The 15,800-nt window shown below is 44.9% G+C and overlaps 1 protein-coding gene and 1 long non-coding RNA gene across 2 annotated transcripts in view; both read left to right on the plus strand.

Moving 5' to 3' along the window:
- Positions 1–6,506: 6,506 nt before the first annotated feature.
- The window catches only part of rgs6 (regulator of G protein signaling 6), a 56,150-nt gene continuing 46,856 nt past the window's right edge, over positions 6,507–15,800 (plus strand). The window contains exons 1-2 of the mRNA XM_077017577.1: positions 6,507–6,864; positions 8,475–8,583. Coding sequence (XP_076873692.1) covers positions 8,509–8,583 — 75 coding nt within the window. The 5' untranslated portion in view covers positions 6,507–6,864; positions 8,475–8,508. The remainder of the gene's footprint in view (positions 6,865–8,474; positions 8,584–15,800) is intronic.
- On the plus strand, positions 12,787–15,301 carry LOC143522498 (uncharacterized). The gene is made up of 2 exons (XR_013133024.1): positions 12,787–14,496; positions 14,770–15,301. It is a non-coding gene; the product is annotated as an uncharacterized LOC143522498 (long non-coding RNA).

A 15,800-nucleotide genomic window follows, 5' to 3' on the forward strand; every position in this document is an offset into this window, starting at 1 on the left:
ACTCGGCTGAAGAAATTACCGGCCTTTCATGAGAAACATCATAAAACACCCTCCCCCCCCCCCTTTTTTAATATATTTAGGGGTTTTTAGAGGCATTGCATATCACAGATCACAAAATTGCATATCACAAATTCAGAAATAATTGTGGCATTTAACATTTAAAATGGGCTTGAGTGCATATCTGCAATACAGCTGATGATGATGATGATGATGGCTAGAAGATATGGAGCCTCCTGGCAGGCTGTGGGCTGCACTGATGATGGACTAACTGTACAGTGCTGAGATCTGATGATGGTACTTTAGCAAATGCTAAAGATCCTGGCTAGAAATAGTTTTAACATGAGCTAAAACCATGGTGTGTGTACACAGTGCTGTCTGTCTGTCTAGATGGATGGAGATGAGTGATGTTAATACATACACATATCTATATAAACATGTAAAGTATAACTTATTTACTGCAGAGCAGTTTTAGAATAGTGTGTCTGCGTTCATGACTCACTTAATGTTAGGAGGGTTTTATTGTCCCTACAGTCAGTTAAAGAAATGACTGTTCGAAAGCTGAAGCCAATCTACATAAACCCCAAAGCTCATATACCTCACTTATTAGGTATTTTCATTCTCACCAGCAACCTGCAGGGTGGCCCTGTGTCGCCTGTTGATGGCACACACTCAGCTTGCGTCTGCTTCGTTAGACCTCTCTCTCTCTCTCTATTTATCTCTCTCTCTCTCTTTGAGTTGCTGCTGTTTCCTGTGTGGAATGGGGGATGATTCACTTTACTGTGTGTGGAAGTGCATTAGTCCACTGGAGATACGAGAGGCCGCTGTATGGGTCGTCTCCTCTCAGTGGTGTGAATTATTCATGTGTCCTGGGCCTCGGAGGGTTTCAGGTTCTGCCCTTTGTGGTGGGCTTGGAAGGGAGGTGGTGTTCACTCAAAGTGGACCAGAAGTCTCGTGTTTGCTGAAGGTCTGCTGAAACGGCATCTAAATGTTAGATGCAGAAATATTAGACCTAAACATAATGACTTGTAATCCTTACTTCTTGAATTAATCAAAATAAATAATATATCATCTCTGTTCCGTGCCATGGCCTGTGACACCTCTGCTTCTGTTTAGAACAAAACTGTTTGTCACTAGAAGTGCCGTCCTTGATGTAGCTGATGAAAGACCCGAGACTCAAACTTTGTACTACATTAAAATTATTTGCTTCCTTTACATCTTTATTTAGAGTAAACTGTAGGTACTCTTAACAGATCCAAATATATCCCAGGAACGACAGTCTCAGTTTAGGAAAATGCAATCCAACAGCCAATACTACACTGCCCCTTAAACGCCCAAGCCCTAATGGATGGGCTGAGTGTGAGTCGTGTATGTGTGAAGAAAAATATCCATATATATATAATATATATAATTATACACACGCACTATACTGCCAAAAGTATTTGCTCACCTTCCTTGACTCACATATGAGCTTACGAGACATCCCATTCCTAATCCATAGGGTTCAATATTACGTTGGTCCACCCTTTGTGGCTAGAACAGCTTCAACTCTTCTGCGAAGGCTGTCCACAAGGTTTAGGAGTGTCTTCATGGGGATTTTTTGACCAATCTTCCAGAAGCGCATTTGTGAGTCAAGTTCATCCACACCAGACTCTGCCATCCTTGTCTTTATGGACCTTGCTTTGTGCACTGGTCATGTTGGAAGAGGAAGGGGCCAGCTCCGACCTGTTACCACAAAGTTGGGAGCATCAAATTTCCAAAAGGTCTTCGTATGCTGAAGCATTCAGAGTTCCTTTCACTGGAACTAAAGGACCAAGCCCAGCTCCTGAAAAACAACCCCACACCATAATCCCCCCTCCACCAAACTTTACATCTGGCACAGTACAGTCAGACAAGTACCGTTCTCCTGGCAACCGCCAAACCCAGACTCATCCATCAGATTGCCAGATGGAGAAGCTCGATTAGTCACTCCAGAGAACGTGCCCCCACTGCTCTAGGGTCCAGTGGCGGCGTGCTTTACACCACTGCATCTGACGCTTTTCATTGCACTTGATGTATGGCTTGGATGCAGCTACTCGACCATGGAAACCCGTTCCATTCCACACACTGTTCTTGAGCGAATCTGAAGGTCACATGAAGTTTAGATGTCTGTAGTGATGTACTGCAGAAAGTCTTAACACTATGCACTTCAGCATAGCTGACCCCACTCCGTCAGTTTGTGGTCTACCACTCCGTGGCTGAGTTGCTGTCATTCCCAAACACTTCCATTCTCTTATAATACAGCTGACAGTTGACTGTGGAATATTTAGGAGTGAGGAAATTTCACAACTGGATTTGTTGCACAGGTGACATCCTATCACAGTTCCACGCTGGAATTCACTGAGTTCCTGAGAGCGACCAATTTTTTCACAAATGTCTGTAAAAACAGTCTGCATGTCTAGGTGCTTAATTTTATACAGCTGTGGCCATGGAAGTGATTGGAACACCTGATTCTGATCATTTGGATGTGTGAGCGAATACTTTTGGCAATATAGTGTATATATACACTGCTCAAAATAAAGGGAACACTAAAATAACACATCCTAGATGAATAATGAATAAAATATTCCAATTGAAAATCTTTATTACATGGTGCAATGCGTTGAGAACAAAAATGATCAATGTAAATCAAAATTATTATCCCATGGAGGTCTGGATTTGGAATCATACTCGAAATCAAAGTGGAAAATCAAATGACTTCAGTGCAGAATTCCTCAAGACAAGTTAAAATGAGGCTCAGTGGTGCCTGTGGCCTCCACGTGCCTGTATGACCTCCCTACAATGCCTGGCCATGCTCCTGATGAGACGGCGGATGTTCTCCTGAGGAATCTCCTCCCAGATCTGGATTAAAGCGTCAGTCAACTCCTGGACAATGTGGCGTTGGTGGCTGGAACGAGACTCGATATCCCAGATGTGCTCAATTTGGTATTCAGGTCTGGGGAACAGGCAGGCCAGTCCATAGCATCAGTGCTGGCAACACGGTGGCTTAATGGTTAGCATGTTTGCCTCTCAGCACTGGGGTCTTGGGTTCAAGTCCCTATTTGAGTGGAGTTTCCATGTTCTCCCCGTGTCTACGTGCGTTTCCTCCAACAGTCCAAAAACATGGAGATTATGTAAATTGGCACTCCCTGACAAATTCTCCATTAGTGTGTGTCTGTGTTTCTCTGTTCAATCTGTTCAATAAAAGCAGTTGTCTGAGTGTGTGTGCGCATGTGTGTGTGTGTGTGTGTTTGTATGCCCAGTGATGGATGGTGCTCTGTCACTAGGGTCTGTCCTCTCTCCCCTTCCTGCACCCCATTCAGTCCCCCAGGGGGCTGTGGATCCCGGTAGAGAGTACGCTGTGTGCAATTGGCTGCCGCTTCTCCCTGGTGTGTGATTGGTCGCGCAAGACTTGTACCTGTGTTAAAATTGTAGAGTGACCTTGGGTACATTGAAAGGCGCTACATGAATTGAGCATTCATTCATTCAATGCCTTCATCATGCAGGAACTGCTGACACACTTTAGCCACTTGAGGCCTAGCATTGGTATCAGAAGGAACCCAGTGTCCACTGCACCAGCATATGGTCTCACAATGGGTCTGATGATCTCATCCTGGTACCTATTGGTCACGGTACCTCTGGTGAGCACATGGAGGTCTGAGTGGTCATGCTGGAGAATGTTGCAGGCAGCCCAACGTTCTCCATGATGTCTCCAGACTCTGTCACGATTGTCACATGCTCAGTGTGAACCTGCTCTCATCCGTGAAGAACACAGGGCGCCGATGGCGAATCTGCCAATCGCAGTGGACGGTGTTGGGCTGTAAGCACAAGCCCCAAGCACAAGCGAATCATCTCGGACTGGTTTCTTGAACACAATGAGTACACTGCCTCCACAGACACCAGATCTCAATCCAATAGACCAGGTATCACCAAATGGCGGACCGCGGTCCGGATCCGGACCCGAACGCCGTCCTGTCCAGACCCAATCACATTCCTGATTAACTGGATACGGACCCAAATGCCAAAAAAATTTTAACGGGAAACTATATTTTAAACCGGAGAATTTATTTTCAGACGAGTGTTACGGTCACACCCCCCCCCCCCCCCCCCCCGCTCAACAACTTCCGTTCGACACCGCGGACCCGGACCTAAGGTCTGAGCTATCTGCCAAAAATGGACCGCGGAAAGATTTAATTGATTACCCCTGCAATAGACCTTTGGGATGTGGTGGAACGAGAGATTCACATTATGGATGTGCAGATGACAAATCTGCAGCAACTGTGTGATGTTATCATGTCAATATGGACCAGACTCTCTGAGGAATGTTTCCAGTACCTTGTTGAATCTGTGCCACGAAGGATTAAGGCAGTTCAGAAGGCAATAGGGGGTCCAACCCGGTACTAGCAAGGCGTACCTAATTGTGACCGGTGACTGTGTGTGTACAGCATAAGATGATTGCCTTCTGCTGATTCTGATCTTTAAAACAGTCTCTTGCGCTTATGCAGTAAGCCCTGTGCAATGTCTGTAGTACAAGTCAGACAAAAGCAGGTTAACATGGGTCGGCCTGAGAACGGGCCATACGGACCTTCTGATGGACCTAAAGGATGTTTCTCGAGGACGTGTCTGACCATTTGCTCCCATTGGAAGAAACACAGCAACTTGCAGCTCATCAACTATGGGAGTCTCCAGTGGAAAATGACATTTCATGTACAGTATAAACATATTTACTTGTAATTGAGCTTAAATTGAAAGCAATGGTACAATAAGACATAAAAGAAAACTCCCTCTTCGGCTGTTCAGATCGCAGATTGGCAAGAACAGCCTTGTCGACAGCCAGAGCAGGCAGATATTTCAGAGGAACTTCGCTAGGGCTAGTGAGAAACACACAAAATGAGGTATTTTATTGTGTACAGCCATAACGAGACTAATGAGGTTGACACACAAATCATTTTCCCATGACGTCTGTATCCAGTTGCACATGTTGATTTTGACAGGTTCTCACTTCCTGTTCTATATGTGACTTTATGGGGATGGAGTGATTCAGGTTATTCGATTCCAGTAAGCTGCTTATTTGTCTGTTGAGATGGTTTTCTTTTTATTTTTAATGAAGCTGCATCTGTCTAAAGTCACATTCATATCTGGGGGAGAAAGAAATTATACCACCGATGAGTTGATGTGCTTCATGAAAAAAGATGTGGGTGGGGGGGGGCCGAAAGTCTTTTGGGGGTTGGGGGGGTATAACATAGATAACTGGGCCTCTCATGGCTGGTCACCCCCAGTGGAGTAGCTACTTGTTGGGTGAGCACTGATAAAGCTCTTCTCAACAAAGCAGGGAATGAATCCTGCTCTAAGAAGCGTGTGTCTCGCTATCTCTCGCATTAGTTCTCAATAAGTGCTCACGGCTGTGCCCCCCCCCCCACCCCCCAACAGCCAACCCTTTAAGTGGATTCTGCTTTTTAAAGCTTTTGGAATACAGAAGGTCAGGGCGTGCATCAAATGTACTCCAGCCATCTCCGAGGCAGTGACCTCCATTAGTCCAGGTGGAGGAAAGACCACTCGGCTGTGATCTCTGGCCACAGCTGAACCGGGGCGTGCACACGGAACGTCTCCAAGGAGTCCTGCTTCCCTTCGATGTGCGTGCGTGTTGGGTGAGCCCCACGTTTCCACGTCGTCTGCGGATAATGGCCGCCTCTGGATCTGAGCCACGTTAGATATGGGTGAGCAAGAGGGGAAGAGTCTCCATCTTTTCTTCCTAGCTGCATCTTTCTCTTAAAATCAAAGGCAAATGAAATGTAATCACCCGTGGGACTCCCTGTGGGTGGGGTCTGTGCATGGTGGTGCATCCTGGTTTCCAACAGCCAATTAAGAGGGAGAAGGCGGGGCCGGGGGCGGGCTGCAGACTACATCAGTGGTGTGCCGGGTCTTCGTCCATGGTGCTGAAGTCCAGCTGTTTCACGACGGTGTAGCTCTGGTTCTTATTTACGTACCGACTTCATCTGAGCTTTTGAAACAAACACAACACGACACACCCTTAACTGGGCAAGTCAGTGTGAAACAGAGGTACTCATAACTATTCCAGTAGCATTGCTATTTTGCTTTATGATGCTGTTTCCCTCTGCAAAATGATCTGCCTCTGGTATGCTGCTGAAATCACTTCAACCATGTACCAGCAGAGTTAGCACTGCCGGACGACCTGAAGAGAGCAAAATAGAAAGGGTGATTACTCTAAGAAACCTCGGTAGAGTTGGCCCGAAACGCCCGCCATTAAATCTGTCCCATTTAACATCTGTTCGTCTGACGTCCGTTGCCAGAACTGCCTCTTTTATCTCTCTTTCGCTCTTCTCTCTTTCTCTCTCTCTCTCTCTCCCTCCTGTGTTCCTGCTCTCTTAGAAATATGTTTGCAAATTGCTTGCCAGAGGAATACAGCGAGTCTCTCCGACCCCACCCCCCCCCTTTCTACTCCTCCCTCCCTCGCTCACCTTCTCTCTCTCTCTCTCTCTCTCTCTCTCTCTGCTACACTCTCACACTCTCACACTCACATGTGCCCGGGTTGCACAGAAGCCAGGATCTCCGCGCTGTACCCGATCGCTCAGCTGGGCTCTGTGACCACCCGCCCGCAGCCGGATCCAGCCGGAGAGGCACGGAGCGCGTAGGAGAGCCGGAGAGAGAGCGAGCGGGCGGGGAGGAAGGCTGCGGCTGCCGTGCCCTCATCCCGCGACGGGCTCCTCGGCGGAGGCGCTCCCCTTCTCCTCACGCTCTCTCCCCCCCTCGTCTCCTCCGGTTAGACCATGAACCCGCTCTTATCTGGTTGCTAAGGAGCCGGCGACGTGGCAGTACTTTGTTGCTAAGGTAATGGACACTCGCACTTGTGCCGAGCTTGAGGGAAAGAGCGGAGTTTTTGGGAGGTGGCAAGGAAGGGTGGGGGGGGGGGGGGGACTTGCTGCATGTGTGTGTGTGTGTGTGTGTGTGTGTGTGTGTGTGTGTGTGTGTGTGTGTGTGTGTGTGTGTGTGTTATGCGGGCAATGTAGCAGTGATCTAGCAATCTTACCAAGCCCTGAAGCGACAGACTTCTGAGGTTGTGAACTGTTGTCATGTTTGATTTGACTGTTTGATCGGTTTCCTCACTGGTTTGCACTCCTCCTTCTCCCTCTCTCACTCCTCTCTATCTCTCTCTTTGCTCCTCTCCCCCCTCTCTCTCCCCTATTTTTTATCTTTTATTTATTTATCTCTTTTCATTTACTTACGACAAGGGGGTGTGGATCGTGGTGGTGGTGATGGTGTGTGGGGGGGGTCTCAGGCTCTGTGCCCTGGGTGTGTGTGGGGGGGGGGGGGGGGCAGCAGCCCTTCTGTGTGCTGTGGCAGTGGGGGCACCTGCACCGTCTCTGTGGGTGAAATGGAACTTCTCACGGTCAGATCTCTGACTACGTCCTAATGTCATCCACCTTCGGTGTTTGCAAAGCCGGAGCAGCCAGTGTCGTGGAAACGGCAAATACACCAGCTGCCTGCAAGAGATCAATACGTCGATAGGTGAACACACACATTGACACGTTCAGCAGGGGCTTCGGCTCCTGATGGGAAGTGTAGTTTGAACCGGGATCAAGACACAGTCAGGCAGCAGAGACAGGGAATCTCTCTCTTTCACCCCCCCCTTTTTTTCTGTTCCTCTTCAAGAACAGCTCGTCATGACTAGTGCACAGAGAGACTGTGAGACGTGAGCTGGTGCCACCTGAGACTATATATTCATAATGGAATTTAATTCTGTGCCAAACCAGCACTGACCAATAGACCAGAGAGAGAGAGAGAGAGAGAGAGGTGGGGGGGGGGGGGGGGGGGGGGGGACCTAGTCAAACTTGTAACGGGGTTTACAGGGAACTTGCATCTAACTCAAGACCAGTTATCTTCTCGGGACTAACGGTATTCTCGGAAGACGGGAGATAGATTTTGTTTATTTTAAAATAGATTTCTATGCATTGATTTTGCAAAAAAATATGTTTGTTTTTATTTTCACCTCAAACACGCCGACCTATTTATTCTTTACGAGACATAGTGTCAATTAACGGATAACGTTATGTGAGGTGATCTGCCGCACCAGTCTGAAACGATACGGTAAAAGAATGGTTACTAAGTGCTTCCAAAAGTCCTCAGGATGTTGAACAGGCCTGCTGCGTCTTATCTCAAGTGTGCTATGTCCTTGCATCATCCTGCGTAGACAGACTTACCAGTTTATTATTATTTTTCTGCGTTACCCCCCCCCCCCCCCCCCCAAAAGCAACAGATGTTCAATGTCTTTGAATTATGTGGCCCCGATCTCCTCCATATTGTACTGAGCTTATGAAATGTTAATCTGCTGGTATCCACAGCGATCAAACGACTGTACTTAGTCCATTGTGTTCAAAGCAGTTCATTGTCGGGCGGCCGATGGGACCCGGTCCATGTGATTGATCTCTCCTCTGTTGTAGTGTCGCTCTGCAGCCAGAGGAGAGGGGCGCGAGCATGGCGCACGAGCAGGCGGCGGTGGGCACTGCGGATCCGGACCAAGACTCGCCCAACATGATCGCCTACAGGAAGGTAAAGGGTGCGCGTGCGGCGCGCGCTCGCGGGGAGGTCGCCGTAACCTGCCTGGGGTGTAACTTCACAGTTCAAATGCGTCTCATTCTTAACCAACAAGGGGGTTTTTAAACCATTTTGTTTGAATACTGTATAGCAAGAATATGAATATTGGATACTGGGAGATAGACGGAGTCGTTAGGTTCCTTTCTGTGAGATTATAGTGTTTGAAATGAGTCCTCTTCTGTCAGTGAGGAGATTCCTGGTATTTCCTGGGGTCTGGACGTTGTGGTCTTTCTTTCCCGTTCGAGTCCGTAGAAACAGCACCGAACTCCCCGTCTCCTCCTCAAGAGTGAACTTCTAGTACCACATCTTCACTCTGCGTGACCTTCTGAGGAGAACCCGAGTTAAACCAACACGCGTTGGTCCCTTCAGAGTAACGACTTCATTACGTAAATTAAACGGAGAAAACGATGGAAAACTCGACGACGGTTTACAGCAGCAGACAGCGGTCTCTGTTGTCCACGGACTGTCTCTCGGTCCCAGTATTGGGCGCTGCTGTCTTCGACTTGTTTTATGGTCTCTTTAACACTCTTTAATGACCATTATAGTAATATTAAATTACCTCAGAAGCTACGCGGGGAGTGTATCGGGACTGAGTAAAAACTACTCCCGTAGTGACAACTGCAATAACGACGAGCTCTACTGTTTTGATAATAGGCATAAGATTCATGATATCGCAAATTTATTTTTGTAATTTTCGTTTTGTTTCTATGTAGACAGGTGTGCTTTGGCACGAGTGGCTATAAAAAGATTAAATAGTCGGCCTATTTATTCGTTACTGCACACGGCTGGGGTAAAAGTTTACATTAATGAACATAGGAGGTTAATATTGCTGATGTAAAATGGTCTTTAAATAGAGCACAGACAGTGGCCCACGTGATTACATCATCAGCTAAATACAAAAAACTATATATAAAACAAACAAATAATTGCAAACAAATTCCACCAAAAAATATCTGTGGTAGAAAATACCCAGGAAACCTTTCATTAAAAAGAACATGTGGGAGAGGCACTCTGAGCAGAACTACAAGACCAGTATCTTAAACTATAACACAATGTCTTTGTATCAAGGGTACACCAAAAAACATCATAAAAGGCACTCAGCTAATGCTTTAACTTGCACTCGTGTTGTATAGATTCTGTACAAACTGAAAAACATCATATTGACTTATTTGGACTTGGGTATAAATTATTAGTATCACTCCAATCAAAATATTTAGGACCTTTGTTTCTTTCACATTAGTTTTGTCCTGACTGTAGGTTTTTAAGGAAAGGGTCCCCAGGCGTTACCTGTCCGGCAGCAGTAACATGCCTGTGGTTATAAGAGTTTACCTGACCACAGCAGGGTCCTGACACGCGTCCAGGGTTGAGGCAGTTGTCTTAGACTCTTGAACTTTGGAATGCTAATATCAGCCTTCATGTGACACTCTTTGCACATCTTGTATTTGAGGAAATAACTGACATTGAAATGGCTGGTTAATCTGTATTTGCCACCAGCTATATTTGATGTCTCACCATTTGCCTCAGGACAGACTGTAGTGCTTTTTTGTCGTGAACCAAATGAACAAGCCCTTCAACTCCAAAGCTTCCAACAGCTATGTGTTGATGAACACAATCGCTGCTTTGTTTTTTGTTATTGGCGATGGATTCAAAATCCAATACAGCCTTTACTGACTGTGATTCACTGCACCCAACGCACTGGTGATATTACCTGGTGGCACTATATTCTGGCACAAGCTGAAGGTGCATCAAAGCGTCTGTGATCCCAATCACCAGTGTGACCTTTACGCCGGTGTTTAGGCCACATTAAAGAACATTCATCTCAAACCTTTATTCTCTCGCAGTGATGAGGAGGGAAAGGGTTCAGACAGAAAGCAGGAAGGAAGAGAAGACTGAGCGCAGGGCTTGGAGGAAGGAGACAGAGGAGAGGAAAGAGGAAGGCTGGAAAAGCACACTGAATTACACACTGATCTTACAAACACCGATGAGTTTGCTATAGGATTTAAAGGTGTATCCTTGACTTGTCAAAAAATGTTTTGTCTTTCTCTGTTTACAATTTCTACATTTCTAGAAATTAGCCTCCCAAAACATTACCCTCCAAAAGTCTAGAAAACTATAGGTGGTGTAAGTCTTTCTCTGTGTCTCAGTATCCACGCCTGCCTAAGCTGTTGACCACAAGCCAGACTGTCATACCATTTTATAGCCAGTGAGAGCTAAAACTGGCAAGATTGAGATCCAAGACTGAGATCCATTACTAAGCAAAATATGTGTTCTGAGTCAGGTTTAAATATTTTTATGTGGGCCATGACCATGATCTGTCTAATTACAACCATGCTGGCAGGGCAACAGAGACTTTTTATGCATCCTCAGACAATGTAATACACATGAATTGCAAAGTTACATGCAGAAGGGTAGGATATGTAATGTTCAACAAATAACTGAAATCAACTATTTGCTTTGTTTTATTGAATGAAATTCAAACAAAAATGATACAAAATTTAATGTATTCTCCATATTCTTCACTAGGACATTAAATATTTTGTTTTGCTGGTTTGCTAAGAGTTTCAAAATTCAAATTGTGCATACTAGTGATGATATTAGTCTTTTTTTTGTGCTCAGATGGTTTTAGGATAGTTAAGGCACTTTCATTTAGACACCACATTATCCCGAGATCAGCCTACTCTAGCTAGAGTGAACTAGCATGCCTCTGGTGACATGTCAAGATGTGTGGTAGCTGGTGTCTTCTTCTTCTGTAGCCGTTACGTTTGATGTAATCATTGGATTGTAATCATATCTTTTCAGATTGCACTCTAAACTTGGGCTTTTTATCTTCATGGAACATTGCGTGGGTCGATCTTAAGTTTCAGAGGTAAACTGGTATCTGCTCCCAATATTACATATGTTCCTTTTGGCTTAATACATGCTGGACGACGTACAGACATAGTGGGCTAGGTAGGCTTCTGGCAGGAGTTCATAAAACATTGGAAGAACAAAACCGGAGTGATATTGATGAGCTGAGCTCCTTACCTGATCATTGGGAAAGAAAGTGTTCAAGTTGGTTTGTATGTGTTGGTTTTGGTCCTGGAGGAATAAAAGCATTTTCTATAGGAAGCTTTTTAGTGGAAGAGTTGCTATGGGTACAGGGTATCATTAGCAGTCTTGAACACATCCGTCCTTGCTGCACTACATACATTTGTGCAGCTGATGACTTTCTCAGCTTTGACAGCTCTGTAGTGTTTGTGATTGGTGTAGACGGTTGGGAGGCCCATAGAGCCTTTGGCTAGATATCTTCTCTCATTCAGTACCTTAGCTGATCTGATATGGTAATCCCATAGCTGACTCAATGATCCCATATGGCACTAGCAACACAAACTATATGTTAATGTGTATGTGTATGTTAGGGTGACCAAACGTCCGTATTTCGTGTGACATGTCTGTATTTCACATCCTGTCCCAGGTTTTTTTTTTTTTTTTTAGGGTGAAAATGTCCTGGTTTTTAAATGACCTTCATTGGACTTTATTTGTTATTGGAGTTTTTGTTGTTGATTTTTAGTGAAAAGCATTTTTAATAAACCAACTTTAAATATCATGTTATTGTAGAATTGCATGGGCCTATGTTAAGTGAGTGCATGCCACAGTATATGTGCCGCCCAGAACCCCCAATTCCCCCGGCTCAAAGGTGTCCTGGTTTTCCCAAATGAAAATATGGTCACCCTAGTGTGTGTGTGTGTGTGTGTGTGTGTGTAACTACACACATTACTGGGTATCAACCAAAACAGCACATGTAATCCCAATATGAGTCATTAGTAGGGGTGTGACGATACACTCAGCTCACAAGACCAGACGAGACACGATATTGGGTTCACGAGAACGAGACCAGACGAGATTTTAAGAACACTAAAATGACAAATTATATGACTGGACAACAGACTTTTATTTAACTCGGTTACACATGCATTTTGAAATGTTTTATTATAACTCTTAACATGCATTATGTAAGCATGAACTTTTAATAAACTTCTTCCTCAACAAATTGAAATAAAAATAAAATTTCATAAAAGTTAAAATAAAATAAATAAAATTAAATATTTCTCCTTTTTTTTCAAGCGCAAACAATATTACAGTGAGTCCCCGCTTAACGATGGTGTTAGAGACTGAAAAGTCCGTCGTTAAGCGTGACCCTAGATTTAGATACACTTTGATCGTAAATACAGTATAGAAAAAAACGAACAATGTTCTCGTGCGTACAGCGTGAGAAAGAGCGATCGCGCAGTACACAACACTCCACTACACTCCACTACACTCCACAGTGCTGCCACTGCTCCTCCGCGCACCGCGCGAAATAAAAGAAAAGTAACTCTGATCCGTCGTTAACCGGACCCGTCGTTAAGAGGGAACTCACTGTATTATGTGCAAAACAAAAAGTTTAAATGGTGCAAACAGAGCCTGACCAAGTATGTCACTGAATTTGCTGCAACTACACTGCCATGTTCATTTTTAAGAATATTAGCATCCCCACACTGCTCCCGATATCCTTTACAGTCTCAATTTGCCAAAGCGCCTTTCTGTCCCTGCTACCTCTGTTCAAGTGAGATATGTTGATTTGAGTACTGAGCTGCGGTGCTGCTGTAAATGTCTCTGCATCGTGCTCGTATTAGTCGCGGTGTGCGGCATTATTTTATTACAATGTTTGTATATGGTCCGCGTCTTATCAGTCACCCTCTTGCCATTTATCATTTCCGCCGGGTACCCAAAACGATGTGAAAGTGGCGGGGGCATCTTCAATAGTAATACCTGTATTTTCCGACGTCATTCTGGCTGCTTGCTGGATCACAAATCCCGCGAGACTCAAATCTCGCTGAGTTAAGTCTCGCGACACCCCTAATGACCGCGGTATGTTTTTTGTTCACTAGAATCTAAGTGAACCAAAGTCTTTGATGTTATGAACTGAATAATCTAAATGACGTCACAATACATGCCGTTGTGAATTAGTAGAATTCTGTTTCTATAGTAACGACATAACACAACATAACCGAACGTATATAAGGCCGCACGGCAAGGCAGTCGACACCAGTGTGATATTTGTTGAGAAAGAGGAAACATTGTGCAGCATCACAGCTGAACATTTTACCAATTAATACAGTAGTGGACAGTGGAGAGTGGTATAAGAAAGAAGATGGACTGCATTATACAGACTGAGATGGAAAGTGAAAATCGGGAGGAGATGTTCAATATGAGAATTGAGAATATAATATCTATGATGAAGAAAGCCACAGATCAAATAAAAACAGAGAAAATAAAAAACAGAGAGATGGTCAGTGAACACAAGAAGATAGAAATGGAGTGGGCAAGAGAGAGAGAAGAAATGAAGAACAGACTTAAGGAACTGGAGGATGAAAAGAAGGTGAAGCAGCAAGAGTGGGAGAGGGAGAGAAAAACACTGACGGAATGTCAGAAAGACTTGGAGAAGATGAAGGCGCATGTAGAACGTCTTCTAAATCTTCTAGTAGAGCAAGAAATGAAGAGGATGAGGGGTGAAAGGAAGAGAGATCAGAAAGAGTTGAGAAGGGATTCATGGCGCCTGAAGGTGGAGCAAATGGTGGCTAGAGCGTTTGTGAAAAAACATGGAAAACCTGAGGGCTCTTGGAAGAGAACGCTGGGACGCTGGTGGAAGAGTTGGAAGAACCCTGAGCACTGCAGGAGCCAGGAGAGCAGCGTCCAAAAGGACCAAGAGAAAAACTCAGCCAATACAGCAGAACTCTCGTCCTGCCCCGGCAGAAGCAACCCAGAGAGTCAGAGCTCTGCAGACCGAGGAAAGGAGACGAGAAAGAAGAGCAGATGGCAAAAATGGTTCAAGCGCTGAAATGAAAGGTTAGTAAACGAACCTGTGTCCTAGAGAGATTATAAATAATATTATGGCATTTCATAATAATAATAATAATCAACACATTTTATGAACTTATTCATTTTTTATTCACTGAAATTCAATGACAATACACCATGTACACACCATGATTAGCTTGCCGGAGCCTCATGCTAATCGCTGGCACGTGAGCTATGTATGTTTAAATAAATGGTTGTTTAGATTGATGTTCACATACTCAACTAGTATTTTATATCTTTTCTTGCATGCTTCTACCCAAGACGATTCCATACAAGCGCCTAGGAGATGGTCTGGGTTGCCAGTGGATGTGCTGATACCCGGGTTGGATGTGCCATTGCTGCAGAGGACGCGCTGATACCAACTCCTACCAGAGGTTCACCATCTGCACTGAAGGGACTGTGACTACTTGGCCTGGAATGAGAACCATGAGCACTGCAGGAGCCAGGAGAACATCGTCCAAGAGTTCACCTGCCGCTCATCGCGCCTCCCCTTCGCATCTATTTAAGCTTCCCCCTCACTCTTCCGGGTTGTGAAGTATTGGTGCCATGCCACGTACCAAGCGTTCTCTCCGTGTTACTGCCTCCCTGTGTACCGATCTCTGCTCTCCTCCTAGACCTCGTCCCCCGCCTAGTCCCTCTGTACCTCCTGGCTTCTGTCTCACCGGTGTGACCCTGGACTGTCCTGACCACGATTACAACACTCCTGCACAACACACCTTGAACGGAGTAACTGACCTGTTTGATAGCTCTGTGATCATTGTTTCAATAAAGATGGCTATTATCTGCACTTGGATCCTTGTCTGCCTGATTAGTACGTTACAGAAAGGTTAGTAAACAAACCTGTGCCCTGCACTGAAGAGACTGTGACTACTTGGCCTGGAATTAGAACTACAACTATAACTATAGAACTACATTTGGATTATAAATACAGACTTCTGCTAACGGGCCGCCCAATGGACGATGGGTTCCCTTTTGAGTCTTGGTCCTCCCGAGGTTTCTTCCTAATCCCCACCATCATAGGGAGTTTTTCCTCGCCACTTGCTCATTAGGGATCTGGACCCATACAATTGTAAAGCTATATAAATAAATTCAAGGATTCAAGAATTCAAGGAGACTTTATTGTCATTTACATCACATGTAAATCACATGAGGTGGAACGAAATTAAGAACCCAGGGTCCCACTTTTAACCCCAATAGCAGCAATGCAATAAAAAAAAATGACTAGAGTAGAAAGAAATAAGTAAAAATAAAATAGAATAAGTGAAGTAAAAGTAAATCTAACAAATAAATAA

The sequence above is a fragment of the Brachyhypopomus gauderio genome, chromosome 9 (assembly GCF_052324685.1).
Source record: "Brachyhypopomus gauderio isolate BG-103 chromosome 9, BGAUD_0.2, whole genome shotgun sequence".
Taxonomy (NCBI): Eukaryota; Metazoa; Chordata; class Actinopteri; order Gymnotiformes; family Hypopomidae; genus Brachyhypopomus; species Brachyhypopomus gauderio.